The 15,829-nt window shown below is 47.0% G+C and overlaps 1 protein-coding gene across 1 annotated transcript; it reads left to right on the plus strand.

Moving 5' to 3' along the window:
• Window positions 1–513: 513 nt before the first annotated feature.
• On the plus strand, window positions 514–2,785 carry LOC135827699 (uncharacterized). The gene is made up of 2 exons (XM_065340153.1): window positions 514–1,245; window positions 2,753–2,785. Exons 1-2 carry the CDS (start codon window positions 514–516, stop codon window positions 2,783–2,785), a joined length of 765 nt encoding a protein of 254 aa, XP_065196225.1.
• Window positions 2,786–15,829: the final 13,044 nt, after the last annotated feature.

Below are 15,829 nucleotides of genomic sequence, written 5' to 3' on the forward strand. Positions count from 1 at the left end.
GGTCTCAGTTACATACTTCACAATAACAGACTCGGGGTATCCATTGAGACGAAAAAGCGCACGTAACTTCTCCAACTCCTGCTCCAACCTTGAAGACGAACAAAGGCGACGTGCACGATCCACCAAATTACGCAACAAATTGATCTTATACAGTGTCGCGCAAAACGAATCCCAAACAATGTACAAGCCAGTGAACGTAGGCTTGCGATATGTCCTGTCCGGCCCATCCTTTCTATGTTAGGTTCTCCCCAGTATAAGATTTCTCGCTGGCTGTGTAGAATGTTGCAACCCGTTTTAGAATTATACAGTCGGTATGTAGTTCGTGATAGTTTTCAATTTGTCGATATTCTGCGCGACCACTCCTTCCCCGATACCTATGTTATGTGCTCTTACGATGTTGTTAGTCTGTTCACAAATGTCCCTTTGGATAAAGTCATTGATATTTGCTGCGAAACGCTATATCATCGCTCACTATGTCCGCCTGGCGAGTTACGTGAAGATTCGTTCCGCGAAATGATCCGCTTGGTAACGTCAGGTGTGGAGTTTTCCTTTGATGGTGTCATGTATCGACAGATTGATGGTGTTGCTATGGGTTCGCCCCTTGGTCCTGTTTTGGCAAATATATTTGTTGGTTATTACGAATGTCAGATTCCGGTTAGTTTGATGCCCCCATTGTATGTGAGATTTGTCGATGATTCTTTCTCGTATTTTCAGTCTGAGGCTCAGTGCCTCCAATTTCGTGATCTGCTGAGGAAGGTTGTTGATGGTATGTTGGATTTCACGTGTGAATTTGAGGAGTCAGATCGTCTACCTTTTCTTGATGTGCTCGTTGAGAAGTCAATTGATGGTGGTGTTGTCACGTCGGTCTATCGCAAGCCTACGTTCACTGGCTTGTACATTGTTTGGGATTCGTTTTGCGCGACACTGTATAAGATCAATTTGTTGCGTAATTTGGTGGATCGTGCACGTCGCCTTTGTTCGTCTTCAAGGTTGGAGCAGGAGTTGGAGAAGTTACGTGCGCTTTTTCGTCTCAATGGATACCCCGAGTCTGTTATTGTGAAGTATGTAACTGAGACCAGTCCAAAGAAGAATGCTGAGGTTTCCACTAATCCAGTATACCTATGTTTACCGTGGAAGGGCGAGTCAGTATCACGTATGGTTCAGCGTCGGGTTAAGTCTGCCGTGGAGTCTAATTACCATAATGTTCATATTCGCTTCATCTACTCCACGGTGCGTGCGTTCACGGTGAGGAAGGACGTCCTACCTACAGGCCAATTATCCAAGTTGATTTATCACTTCGAGTGTCGGCAATGTGAGAGCCGATATGTAGGTAGGACTCTTCAACATCTGGACGCACGCATCCGACAACACGCACCGCTACACCTTATTCCACAACACGCACGATCCACTCGACCACGGAGGGGACGTCCAGCAAAGAATCATCCTGGTACAAGATGGTCCAACGCAGCGGCATCAACACCAAGGAACGTCACCTCACAATTAACTAGACCACCAGAAAAACAACCGGACAAGACACCTACGTGCGTGGCAGTGACAGGAACCGCATCAACCAGAAGAATAACAAGATCGGCAACGGCGGCGATGGCAGCGACTAAAGCACAGACAGAGGCAACGGCTAGGGTCCACTCGACTAGCCATGTGAAATCGGATGTGTCCACCGCACATGCTGATTGTTCTGATGTTAGTTCTGATAAGTATGAGTCGTCCATTGCTAGTCATTTGTTTGAGCATCCTGATTGTCGTGCTGTGTATTCGGATGATTGTTTTTCGATTGTGTCACGTGTACGCAGTGCTAGATTGCTGAATGTTTTGGAAGCTGTATACATCCACACAAGGAAACCCAACCTTTGCAAGCAGAAACAAATCAAATTCACACTTAGGCTGTTAGGTAGGTCGTCAAAACCTCGTTAGTTACATGTATGTCCAGTGGTTGTCTCTTGTTGTCGCACTACATGTCGCGCTTATTGAGTTTTCTCGCATTTGCACCTTTGTGTCATTATTGCAATTTTCGCTGTTTACTTTAGCTATCTTCTTTCTTTCTTTCTTTCTTTTTGCGCTGTTTTACCACCTTCTTACTGTATTTAATCCACTGTTCCTGTTCCTTTTCCCTTGCCTGTATTTCACCTGATGAGAAGGCTTGAAAGTATACTTGTGAAGACGAAAACTTTCAAGATGTTTGTAATGAGCCTGAAGTGTGTCCTTTTTATGAGTATATACATGTATCAGCCATAAGCTGTACTATTATGCAAACCAGTTGTGATAATGGAGTCCGGATGAAGTTTTTATGCCACCAATGAGCCCTGGAAATTAGTCAACATTGCGCACACGTAAATAAGCTGGTCTAAAATGTCAAACATAGTATTATCAACTTCCTTGCCAACGATCTCAAAGCACTTGATCCTCTGCATTTTCCTTTCTACATGAATCCGTACAGCAGCAATTTTCTTTGTACTTGGAAGATCTTGAGGGGTCATTTGGCGTCCTCCTTGGCGAAATGGGGGGACGTACAGGCGGACCCCATGGCTAACAAGAAGATCTTGTATGTCAAAACCTTTGTCTGCCATAATGGAATCGCCATGCTCTAATAAACTGATTAGGCCGCTCTGTTCTGTGATGGCACATTCCGACACAGATCCTTCGAATACTTTCGAGGCAAATGTCACATGGCCATGCGGTGCAATGCCGATAAGGCATTTTACCGTGTTGTGGTTCTTGTACGCCGACCACGTAGCACTCTGCCGCGCCAGTGATGATGGGATATTAATGAAAAACTCTGTGCAGTCAATCACAACGCGAGTTGTTGCATACCGCTGCTTGAATGCAGGTGGCATCAATTTGTCTATTCTTCTCCTTGAAAGCCAAGATGGAAGTTGACGAAACTTATGGTACATTAAATTTACCCAGGTTGTGACAGTGCGCAAGACAGTGGATGGGTGGACTTTAAACCTGTCGGCAAGGTCAACTTCTTTCAGTCCAAGACGAAGACGGACGAGGACGAGAAAGAACTGCTCCATCAGCTCTAGCTTCGGTTTACTGCCTGGTTTGCTGCCGCGTCATCAGGTGCCGTCCGTGAACCCATCCACGTCCGCATCACCTTGGCGGAATCATGCAGAAAGTTGAAGCACGCCATGAACATAAGGAACGATGAAAACCAGTGTAGAAAGACAATAATTTCTGGTTATTCTTTACTCTGTGGATAGAGAACACATGTCTCTCTGCAGCATTTAACTTGGCTTCCATGTCCTCTGTGGCCAAGCAACGACTTTTGAGGACTTCTGCTCTCAGCATTTCAACACATTCACAGTGCTGGTGTTCAACTGGTACTACATATACGTCTGGGGAGTCATCTGCAGAAGGGACAACATCAGTGGCAGTTGCAGACTGGGTGATGACACTGGAGGCGCCTTGAGCTGATGGCTTTGGCTTCTTTGCCGAGGGCAGCGCGTGTCTTTCTGCTGGTGGCTTGCGCTTAGTCACTTCAGGGCGAAAATCGAAAATCGTAGGTACGGCAGTTGGCAGAAGCCTTCGGCGAGTCTGTTGTGACTTCTTCTGCTCGGACGGTCGCTTGTGTGCTCCTGCGTGATATACCTCATCCGCGAAGTGCCGAGAACACACTTTCGTGTGCTTCGTGATGGTGAAAGCGGCTCCTACATCCCTATGAATGTTGGCGATCCAACGCTTTCTCAGGTCTTTGTCTTCAGGAAAACTGTGGAATGCGACTGCGTCGTCTCCAGGTTTTCCGCTGTTGGAAACACACTGCGGGACACAGCAGTGATGAGGCATACTGTCGACAGGCTTGTACAGGATACAGATCCACGCAGAACTACAGCACGCTGTCAAAATACGACCAACCTATCAAACAAAATCAAACCACTTCAGCTTCTTCTCCAACTCGAGTCATGTCAAGGACACCCATTAGGTTTGAAAATGACCGTTACGCGATGATGTCATCGTCGAACTCGCAAAAGGACTATTCGAAACGGACCATGAGGGAGGAGGTAAGAAGCCTTACATTTCTTGCATGCTCTGCTCAGAACATGCAGAAACTATCGTTATAACGCTAGAAGTATAGCATTGGCAAGAATTCTTTGAGATATTTCCTCTTGCAGTAAGAACAGGGATGCATTTTTTCACACTAACCTCGCACATCCCGAACATGTTTCAACAGGAACTACGGCTAGTTTACATGCTGATGATCCACGTAGATCTGCAACAGCAAGGAATGAGCGTGGTCCATGCTATCAAGGTCGCGCTTGGAGTTGACCAGCGCGCTAGCGCGCGCCGCGCGGCCTACACTGGTTGCATGGGGCATGTGGCGCCCACAAGGCAGATTTCCTACGTCATGAACAACGTGATTTGACCCTACTCGCCCTAGTCTCTGTGCTGCATGTTGAGGGAAAGTCCCGGCTGGAAGGTCTACAATACGACATGCGTGCTCTTGAGCTGGACATCAAGATGCACTGATCCGATCCAGATCAACGGGTGATCCATGTAAGTGCAGGTGCGCTTGATCAAGGTGACTCGGAACAACTGCTGAACCGTGATCTACGAGACCTGGCATTCTTGTGTCACGAGGCACGTGATTTCATCATTCCTCTTGCAGTAAAATCCAAAAACTACACGCAAAAATTCAGTCACTTTTGCATCAACTGTTGCACCGAAAAATGTTGGTGGCGCAAGGAGAAGCTTATTGTTTGGAGTGAAAAGTGATCACCACTGCTTTTCCTTGTCAGAGTCAACAATACACTTTGTTCTGCAGCGTTGGGAGTGGTGTTGGAGTAGAAATTGCTGACTAGACGTCGCGGAGGGTCAAGCTTTCCTGCGCAGGTATGAGTTTGGACGTATTTCAGAATGGTCGAGTGGAAAAATTCAAAATTGTCTATTTCAAGAAAACCCAAAAAGGATGATGGGGGACATGTCCTCAGTGCTAGAAGAGGTGTTCTACTATCTGCCGGTGTATAGTGTTTACTAATTGAGGACGTAGCTCGCTATTTTATCAGCGCTTGTAATTTGGCTATTTTCAAGACGATCATTTGTGGCGTCAAGGGATGATTGCCCTCGTCTTCTGGGATGCTGGCGTGGCTAAGCGGTGCTGCCCCAAGAACTTCTCTAAGGTGAGGTAATGTTGGCTTGATGGAGTTTTGTTCGTAGCTTGTTCTTGTACGCTGTGCCGTGGCTCGTTTGTAGACCCATAAATCGTGCCAATATTGGGCCAATATTGAGGGGTATGCCAATTTCATGGTTCCCTTCAAAAGATTTTGCGCGGGCTTTGGAATGTCGATCTACACCCCAAAGCAAACCTACCTTTAAAATTTGAGCGAAATCTGAGAGACCGACTTGCACATATGTTCTGGTTTTCTCAGACATGCTCTCTTAAGAGTAACTCTCCATCACTGTAACTGGATACTATATACAGTCAGAAAGTGCAATAACTAGCGGCACAAAACTATAGTATCCAGTTAATAGTTACAGTTACAGTGATGGAGAGTTACTCTTAAGGTGGCTGGGGCCGTACAACTTTTTTGGGAAATTTTTGATTGCATTTTTGAGTTTATCGGCAAGGCAGAGATGAAAATTGAAAATGTTTTCTGGTGAATCTCTGGAGAATAGCCTTCTCTACCTTCCTATAGTTTTATTTTTACTTTTGGACAAAATTTGAAAACGTTTCATGAAAGGTTCGTGTTATTTTTTCACGGACCTTTCATAAAACGTTTTCAAATTTTGTCCAAAAGTAAACATAAAACTATAGGAGGCTAGAGAAGGCTCTTCTCAAGAGATTCACCAGAAAATTTTTCAAATTTCATCTCCACATTGCCGATAAACTCAAAAATGCAGTCAAAATGTGATCAAAATGACCTCTAAAAAGTTGTACCGCCGCAGCCACGTTAACTCGTATCCATATGTCCTTTTCCTTTCTACATTTATTTATGGCTCAGCATCCGAGTTTCAATACGAGGAAGCTTATAATACTGATATTGCTGAATGCGCGTTATTGTCACTACTCAATACACTGGCATTACGTGTCCTCAGCTCCTGAAATATGTTTATACTGGGGAGTGATGGGATGTAGATGGACAAGAGTGCAGTTCAGAACCAGCAACCCATCCCCCCTACCGTGACACAGAGTCAATTATGGTTCCAGGGACGAGAGCGAAGTTCCATGTGTGGAAAATAAACCCTATTTCGTTTTATAGACAAGGCTGAAGTTCATGGTTTAATCCCTCACTTGCGCACTACAGGTCTTGTCTTTTAATGTTGAAACCGTTTCCAAGAGTACTATGAGCCGTAATCAGCTTTACAACAATAGAAAGTCACGTTTTTGGACCGGATGGCGAGATATGGTCCATTTCCAACAAAAAAACAACAACAACAACAACGTTTTTCAAAAGCTCGCCAGGAGTAAGAAGCAAGTTTTGAAGCTATGAGTGTCGTGACTACATCCCCACCCTAGAAGCATATATGCACTGCTATTCTGACTAGTAATACCTGTGTAGCATGGATGACTCCCCATCACCGGGCAGCTCAAAGCCTGAGCCCCCAGAGCCACAGTGGAGGTCGATGTCGCCGGCCCAATTTTTAGGCCAATACCGTCATATTTGTCGACGGCCTCGCAGGCCTATTGGCCACAGGCCATCGTGAGAATAAAAGAATAAAAGAATTCAAACAACAACGACGACGACCACGACGACGACGACGACGACGGCGGCGGCGGCGGCGGCGGCGGCGGAGGCGGCGGCGGCGGCGGCGGCGGCGGCGGCGGCGGCGACAACGACGACAACAACAAGCGCAAAAAAGCCATTACCGTTACAGATCTCTGGATTAATGCCAATCCAACGTAAAGGCCATGAGGTGATGCCTTGGTGTCTCGTCGCAGCTTTAAAGGGAAAGCAGTCGCCTAAGGCGGCATAGAAACAAACTTAGCTGTACGCACTTTCAAAGATTTCAAGGAAAAGCAGATCAATCGCGACCTGTTGAAACCGGTTTTAGTTGGCCATCGTCTATTTAGACTGGCTTGGCTTGTCACGTGGCATGTGATATAGGTTCAGTTCCCACTCCCTGTATCACTAAGGTAACCGACAAGATGATTGAACGTTAATCAGCACAAAGAAAGACCACTGTGCTACGTTAACTTATGACAATGGCACTTGATTCAATTAAAAGAAACTTGACTTATCATACCCCACCCCCCCCCCCTATCATACCCCCCCCCCCTCAGTAAGGTATGAAGGGATTTGTAAAAACACGTTTAACCAAATTTTTAGGCAGTCTCACACCCCGGGTTGATTTCAACCCTCCCTTAGTGTCGATCCTTGTGACAAATTTCGTCGAACTCCAGCATCCTATTTTTTGGTTTGGGGCAACAGTTTTCATATCATTGAGGAATCACAAAGAAGATATGTGAGTTCTTTCTTCCGCATGTTCGACATGTTTGAATGCTTGCTGTTGTGCGTGGATTTCGTGTCCGTGTGTGTTTCTTTGACTATTGGATATCCAGAAGCAAACATGAGGCCTTGCAGCAGGATCAGCAGTCCTCCGCCTGCTCAACTCAAGACTTGCAGCGTCGCGGTACAACTGTGGGCAGGGGGGTGGAAAAGGGTGAAGAGAGTGATTTGCCCCAGACACCCGCTGCCCCAACCCTATCCGCAATTCCGGCCTCTTCCAGCGAGGCATCACTACACAGTAATACGTACGAAAACAAGGTCACTTTGACACGTAAAACATTCAATGCGAATGAGGAATTTGATTCGAGTGCCAAGAAAGCAACCTGAACACCCAGCATGCGTAAGCCTCTGTCGTCAGACACAGTGGATGAAGAACTGCTGACTTCAAGCTGCACTGATACCCTGGACAGCCGCTCGCTACTGCTTGGCTTCTACTCTTGCCTGCTTTTTGCGCTGGCAGCTTATAATTTCTCCTTGTGCACCCTGTAAGTAGGCCAAAGGCCTGGTTGGTATACTCAAGTTAAAAATTAAATACTACTACCGCCACTACTACCCAGTTCATTTTTAAAATCTCCCTGTCCTCTAGTCCTGCCAATAATATTCACGCTACTCTCTATTCTCGAATGCGTTGATTCCCATTTACCATGTTGCATTGGATGATGAATATAATATACAGCCTTTTTTACTGAATGTATTACACAGAGCGTAAAAGATAGCAGAGGATAGAACTTCAGAGTTGGCAATAACTTCAATTTTCATCCCACAAGTTCATTATTCATTGCAATAAGTTAACTGACATGTTGGTAGCTTGCTCTGAGTTTTTTTGCCTGAAGGCTATTATCAGACAGCTGATCAATTATCGGCAAACGAGCTTTGGGCCTGTCGAGGTGATCTCCCGCAAGAAGAATGAACTGACGACTTTATGTAGAGGGAGCAGGTAATCGAGGATAGGCTAAGGAAAGAGATCGAGGCATACACAATCTGTTAAGTAGTTGGTATACCGTTGGTGTAATGACTATATCGGCGAAAATGCTGATAGAAAGAATGCTTGAATTCGGGGAGGCTGGCTATAGAGTTAAGAGAAGGCGGTGGGCAATTCCATAGCATTGCAGCTTTGTTGGAAAAGAGGGAAGAAAAAAGCACACCGTGATAATTGATGTTAAGTTTGTTTGTTCTTCTTGGACTTGAAGACAGTGAGAGGTGAAAATGTTGGTATGCAACTCCTCAGATGTCAAACGCCAGCACTATTTCTTTTTTCTCGCAGAGGTATCGGCCAATCGGACTGCGAGAAACAAGAAATAGGAAGGCTCGGGTTGCGTTTGGTTGGGCATTTTCAGAATGTTAAAGACAACCATTCTGGAATGGGAATGGGTGAGAATCACCTGACCAAACAAACGCGCCAGAATCAACTAGGAATCACTTGACATAACAATTCCATGATGTCATTGTGGCTAAGTTCAAACGGGCAATATCGTGTGATTTATCACTCTTTTTAATAGCTGTTCAACCCACTAATTCTCCTGATCTCTGTCGGACAAATACCACGTTGTATTGGACTTCTTTCATCTGTATTTGACTCCTTATATCTGATAACGTGGCTTATCACTCCCTTAGTATTGACTCACTTAGAATTTTGCCATACCTAAGCAGTCAAATATTCCTGCATATTTCACCCCTTAGGGCTATATTGACCGCTTATATTTGACTCCTTTTTAGCGATTGAACACAGGCTTTGGCTAGTCGTGATAAATCTAATATTGACTTCGTACTTGGTCAGTATAGGAAATAAAAGACCTCGTAAAGGACCTCGGCTTCGCCTCAGTATTTTACTCGGCTTTTACTTCCTATATTGACCTCGTACCCAGTCAATATTAGATACATCATAATCTTTCGACTTCGATTGACTTATTTTCATTCCATGAAGATACAACGCAGAGGGGTCCTCTTGCAATGCCAATATAATGATGCTCTTGGAACCCTGCCACTCACCCACCGCGCTTGTGCGGCACCTTGGAAGATCATCACACCATTCAAGAACTCGGATGGTAAGCCAATTTGATTATGGACTCGGTTAGCATTCGCTCTGCTAAGAGCTGCCAAAATATGCATACGCGGCTCCCGCTCGGCATACCACCGTCCAGTCAATGCACTCCGAGAGTTGGCTGTTGTGGATGGGCACACGTGAGGTGTCTTATGATTTTAATTGTATTTTAATCTGTATTCGGTGCTGCTTAGTTTTGGAGTGGTGCTACAAGAACATCACACACATAGTGTTAATCACATACTTTTTGAGGGTTACATTTTTCCTTTTCTGGTTTTCTGGAGATGACTATTACCGCCGAAGTCGCAACTTCTAAGTTTGGGTTTCCGGGTTTTGCATTAAATTAGTATTGCATTTTCCTCCATTGTGTTTCTTTTGCCGGTAAAAGAGGCATCCCACACATTCATATACCCACTCACATGCCCACTCACATATCAACTCCCTCCTTCCTTCCTTATTCCACTGCCATGACTCACATACCCACTCACATACTCACTCACACACCCACTCACATCCCCACTCGCATCCCCACTCACATACCCACTCACATCCCCACTCACATACCCACTCGCATACCAACTCACATACCCATGCACATACCCATGCACATACCCACTCACATACCCACTCACATACCCATTCACATACATATACCTTTCTTCTCACCTGCATTTCTCCAATCTACTCTTGCTGTCACATCGCTCGCTGCTCATGTAATCACACCACTAGTGTTAGCTTTAGGATATCAGCAAGTTACACAACATCATGTACGTGCCTGACAATCAATTTACCTACCGCACCAACAGCTCGTGTGAGGACTGCCTAGCGCTAGTGGTCGACGAATGGCTCAAAGCGGTTGATAACAACGAGTACTGGGGCATAGTGTTTGCAGATGTTACGTTATGTTTAATATGATGAAAAACAAAATATTATGATTGTTTAATATGATCAAATATGAACAGTATGGGAAGTAATATGAACAGTATGGGAAGTAATAAGATGTCATGACTGTCAGCAGGACAATTACAAAATATACCTTGCAGCAGTGTATTTTATGTGTGTTGTGGTTGTACTTCGAAGTACATGTAGATAATATTGATGATTGACAGGGGACAGAACGTAATAGTGTGTCAATAGCTAATGGAGTGAAGTGAGATCAATATCTGAAAGATATTTTTGGAAATGACCAAGGTTTGTTAGAGAGCGGGTAGAATCGGGTAGAGAGTTGCATGTGGTGCTGCCCAGAAATTGGATAGAACATCTCCCAGCAGAATTGGGTAGGAACGGAGTGCGAAGTAAATTATGCAGCTGCCCACGGGTGACTATACGATCAGCAAGTGGTGTCTGAGGCTGGGCAAGTAATACAAAATAATCTTGAAAAAGAGAGCTTGCAGATCCGTGTATAGAACGGAAAACAAATACAAGCAGCTTCTGTAAAAGGACTTGGTGAAGTGATGGCATGGATAATTTAGCAAGCAAGGGAGCTGTTGCAGTGCGGCGGGGAGCCTTAAACACAGCACGGATACCAGACTTATGCAGTTTTACAACGCAATTTAGCAGAGACCGTGAAGGCGCAGGAAAGAAGCAAGTAGAGGCGTAACAGAGATGAGAGATATGAGCAAAACCTTTGACCGAGTTAGGCAAGAAGAGCTCATCGACGAGTTGAAGATGCTTGGCATTGGTGACACTGCACTTGCTTGGTTTGCAAGCTAGCTGACCAGACGCGTCCAGCGAGTAAGAGTAGGACAGGAGCTAGGTGGGGCCCGCCCTTGCACAAGAGACGTCCCACAAGGCTCCGTGCTCGGCCGATTGCTATTCTGCATTTACATCCGTGATGCACCACAGTGCTTCCAACATGCATTAGTATTTTTTTTTTCACACAGTCAAGAATATTCAAAGAAAACAAAAAAAAGTTGTAAGTACCATGTAGCAAGTAAAGAAAACAGATACAAGATTATTATTATCATTATTACTCAAATTTTGAAGATCAAAAGGAAAGCTTTGCAATAATAACAACAATAAAACGAAGCCTGTAGAAAGTAAAAAGTCACTGAGTACAGTTTAATTCAATATCCATGTCCAGTATTTATAATAAAAATAATCTGCTGCAATTTATAGATTCTCACATGCGAGCAACCTGGGCCTCAGCAACAACCAGCTCAGCAGACTCCGGATGCCGAACCGATCGCTCACGGAAAAGACCCCGTGAACCCCGCAAACACATGATGCATGATCGCAACAGGGCAAATGAGAGACGGCATCTGATGTAGGCATCTGATGTAACATGCATTAAATCAACTTTATATCAAGCACAAGTCCATACAGATCATCACAACCCAGGTGAGTGATGACCTTGACGCTCTGGATCGCTACCTAGATCGAGAGGGACTGGTGTTAAACTCGTCCAAGACTCAGTTTGTCGTGCTCCGGCGACCAGGCCTGGAGTTTCCTCCTGGCACCGCAGTCAACTGCCGGGGTACTTCCATAGTCCCATCCGCTTACGCTCGGTACTTAGGAAAACTGGTTGACGAACATCTGTCTTTCTCAACCCAAGTTTTGTATTTATTTTATTTTATTTATGAAGGTGATTGTTCCAACTAGGAACACACGCTTCTTGCCGAACTTGACACTTGACTAACTCACGACTGCCATCCGGAGCACACGAGGAGCACGTCGCACCTTCCACTCGGCAAACCTGCAAGTTTATGAAAGTGCACATGCCTACATAGATTGGAAGAGAACAACAACAACAACATCAAGAGAACATAGGGACTACAAAGGGCGTGTAGGTGCTATTGAGCCGTGCCGGTGAGGTGAAGTGCGCTCCTCCGACCAATGGTCTCGGGATCAAGGCGCACATGACGCACCAAGGGTGAAAGGAAGAGAAGAAATACTGTGTGTGAAGAGTGAGAACCTGAGAGCCAGACAATGAGAGAGAGAGAGAGAGAGAGAGAGAGAGAGAGAGAGAGAGAGAGAGAGTGAGAGAGAGAGAGAGAGAGAGAGAGAGACGGGGGGCGGGTGAGTGAGGGAGGGTGAGTGAGTGAGTGCCCTATTAGTTCAGGAACCTATGGCAATGGACCAACAGCTGCGTTGCTTTCAGCGGGGGGGGGGGGGCAATAAGGAGAAGTTAGGTTGGAGCTGCTGCCAGGCAGAGTAGTGTGCAGGCACAGGATCAGTGAGAAAGGGGCCACGAAAAGCAGCAAAAAGGAAAGAAGAGAAGAAAGAAACATTAACGCAAAACATTCTGCACTGAGGTGATTCGAGAGCTCTAGGGAGCAAGGTACAGTTCATTGGGGTGCAGACAAGGTGATCGTTGTGGGACTGAAGAATGGAACATCGTCAAATTTAGCCATGGAATGCTGTCGCCCACAACCAATCCTGGAGCATCAGGTGTTGACAAATGCTAGACTTGAAGGCCTGCGTTCCCTTCGATGCAGGAGGTTCCGGGATGACTTGATCAGGAATGTCGTTCCATGCCGCAATGAGGGTGTAGGGGAATGACCTCAGTGGCTAGTTCGGTGCTGTCCGAGCAAGTGGCATTGCAACTGGAAAGGGTGGCGAGAAGCCAGCTGTCTGCGGGTTCTAGGAGTAGGTTCAGGCACCGCCGGTGGCGGGAGGAGGGCTGTCAGCTAGGGTGGACCCATAATGTAGTGCAACTTGTACACATATGCAAGCCCTGAGACTACCCTCCTGAGCTGCAGGCTCTGAAGGATCGTGCCAGGTCCGATGATTTGCATTGCCTTCTACTGCACCCTGTCATAGCGTGCTAGGTGGTATTGGGCTGCACTCATGGTGGCTAGGGGAGCGTACTCCAGGATGGGCCGAATGAACCCCTTATACACGGCAAAGCGGCCCTCATGACCCAGAAGCCAAGCAGCACGGAGCAAGAATCCCAGGCGCTGGCTGGCCTTGACAGCGACAGCATGGATATTGCGCTGGAACCCAAGCTTAGAGTCGAATGTGACTCTTTAGGGGGTCCAAGTCCGGAATAATCTCGCCGGCAAAGGTGGTTGGTGGAAAGTTAGGGCACTTTCGAGCATTGCACAAAATCAGGCGCTGGCTCTTGGTGGGTTCGAACTGGATCCGCTATTGCTGACCCAATGCGGCAAGATTGCTGAGGGTTGTCTGTAAGGATGCTGCCTTCTCCTGGAGGTTGTCGTTTGGTCTGATCAGACTGTACACGGTAGATTCATGGGCGAAAGAGCTGAGCTTTACTCCATGCGAGAGGCATTGGTCGATATCGGCATCAAACAATATGAAGAGTGTGGGGCATAGGGCGCTGCCTTGGGGCATTCCGGCAGTGATGGGGTACTTCTTGGAAGTGTGGCCTCCAGTTACCACCTTTAGGCAGCGGTTACTCAGGTCGTCGCGTAGCCAAGAGAGAAGAGGTCCGCCGATGCCTACTCGCTCTGCTTTGTTGAGGAGGCCGACGTGAGAGACGCGGTCAAACGCACCGGCAATATCAATTGCTACTACTGGGACACAGCCCCCCTCAGCTATAACCTGCACCCATTCGCTCTGGAGTGATGTGAGGAGGTCAGCTGTGCCACGGCCACGTCTAAAACCAAACTGGCTGTCAGGCAGCAGGTCGTTGCGCTCCAGGAAATTGGTGACTTGTTGGTTCATAATACACTCCATACCTTGCATAAAATGTAGAGCAAGGACACGGGCCGGTATTTGGATGGCCTAGATAGAGGTGGCTTCTTGTATACGGGGAGAACGTTAGCGAGCTTCCATTGGGACGGTACAACACCGGCACGAAAGCAAACACGGAACAGTTTCGTGATGGGAGCAGCAAATTCCTTAGAGCACTCTTTCAATACCCGAGATGGAATGCTGTCAGGTCCAGATGCCTTGGATGGGACTAACCTTGCAAGATGCCGCCGGACTGAAGCTTCTTCTCGGAAATGAACGTGCTCTAATGGCTCGTGGGTCGGGGTGGTCACCGCAGGAAGGTCACTGATAGTCAGTTCTCGGTCACCCAAGCTGCATTTCGAGGATAAATGCGTTGCCAGGCACTCAGCCTTCTCTGCTAAGGTGTGGAACTCCTTGCCATGGCTATCGACAAGCAAAGGAACATCAGCGGAGTTGCGTGTAGCGCCAGTGGTTTTCTTCACGTTTGTCCACCACTGTTTATCACTAAGTGACTGGCAGCTGAGTGTGTGGCGCAGTCGATTGACGCTAGACGTATGGGCGCTCTACTGTGTGTGGACAGCTCTGTTGACAGAAGCAATGAAGGAGGTCCTGAATGGTGGACGACCGTCAAGCGAGCAGGTGGGCAAGGACACCGCTCTGCAGACATACCTGTTCTGCTACGAAACTGAGCACACCACGTGCAGCGAAAAGGCCGAAGCATTCGGGCAGTAATTCTCCGCAAAGTGCAGTCTTGGTGACAACGACTTGAAAGTCAACAGCCTCCCTCCAGTCCGCCCCCGATCTGAAGTCCAACTCCGCAATGTCCATTTTCGGCCAAGCACCGTTGAGCGGAAGCTGAGGCAACTCCACCCCGCCAAAGCCACGGGTCCAGACGGCATCCCCAGGCGTGTACTCCAGCAATGCAGCAAAACGCTGGCTTTACCAGTGTCGTGACTCTTTTCGCAGGCCTTCCACCAAGGTTGTTCTTGTTGTTGTGGAAGGCGGCAATGGTTGTGCCGATGCAAGTCTGATGTCAAGAACAACCGCCCGATCTCCCTCCTCTCTATTCTGTTTAAGGTCATGGGGGCCATTATCATCCAATCAATCCGACAGTTCCTGTAGGCACACAACATCTTATCGAAAAGTCAGTATGGCTTCCGCAGCCAACTCGGCACACAGGACATACTCACGCTACTCAACTACCAATGGAGTCGCGTTGCAGCCAGAGGTGGTGTGGTTAGAGTCATTGCAGTTGATGTGGCTGGCGCATTCGACCGCGTCTCTCATGTAGGCGTTTTGCACAAGGCACAATGCTATGGTGTAACTGGTCCACTTCTCGCTTGGCTGAGGGATTACCTGACTGATCGTCAGAGGGTTGCGGTTGGAGGAATGGTGACATTCCCAACACACTTTACCCCCCACGGCTCAACATCGTGTATTGACGTTGTACTCACGGATCATCCTCACCTACTACTCTCTGTTACATCTGTTGCTCCTCTTGGTGCATCTGACCACGCACAGATCCTCAGTCATTTCCTACTGCCTACTGATGCTGTTTATCGTGAGGAACCTGCTGCAAACGAACATCCCGCTGCTGCACCCCGAAACGACTTCAGCAATGTTCCTGCAAAGCCGGAATATGACTTTAAATCCGTGCCATCTTCCGTCTGGGATAGTGTGAATGCAGAGC

This window comes from Sycon ciliatum, chromosome 11, assembly GCF_964019385.1.
Source record: "Sycon ciliatum chromosome 11, ocSycCili1.1, whole genome shotgun sequence".
In the NCBI taxonomy this organism is placed as follows: domain Eukaryota; kingdom Metazoa; phylum Porifera; class Calcarea; order Leucosolenida; family Sycettidae; genus Sycon; species Sycon ciliatum.

Excerpts from the sequence above, each read along its gene's own strand:
- LOC135827699 (XM_065340153.1), top strand. The coding sequence starts at position 514 with ATGATCCGCTTGGTAACGTCAGGTGTGGAGTTTTCCTTTGATGGTGTC. Across the intron at positions 1,246-2,752 it reads CCACGGTGCGTGCGTTCACG|CACTCTGCCGCGCCAGTGAT; the intron begins GTGAGGAAGGAC and ends CCGACCACGTAG.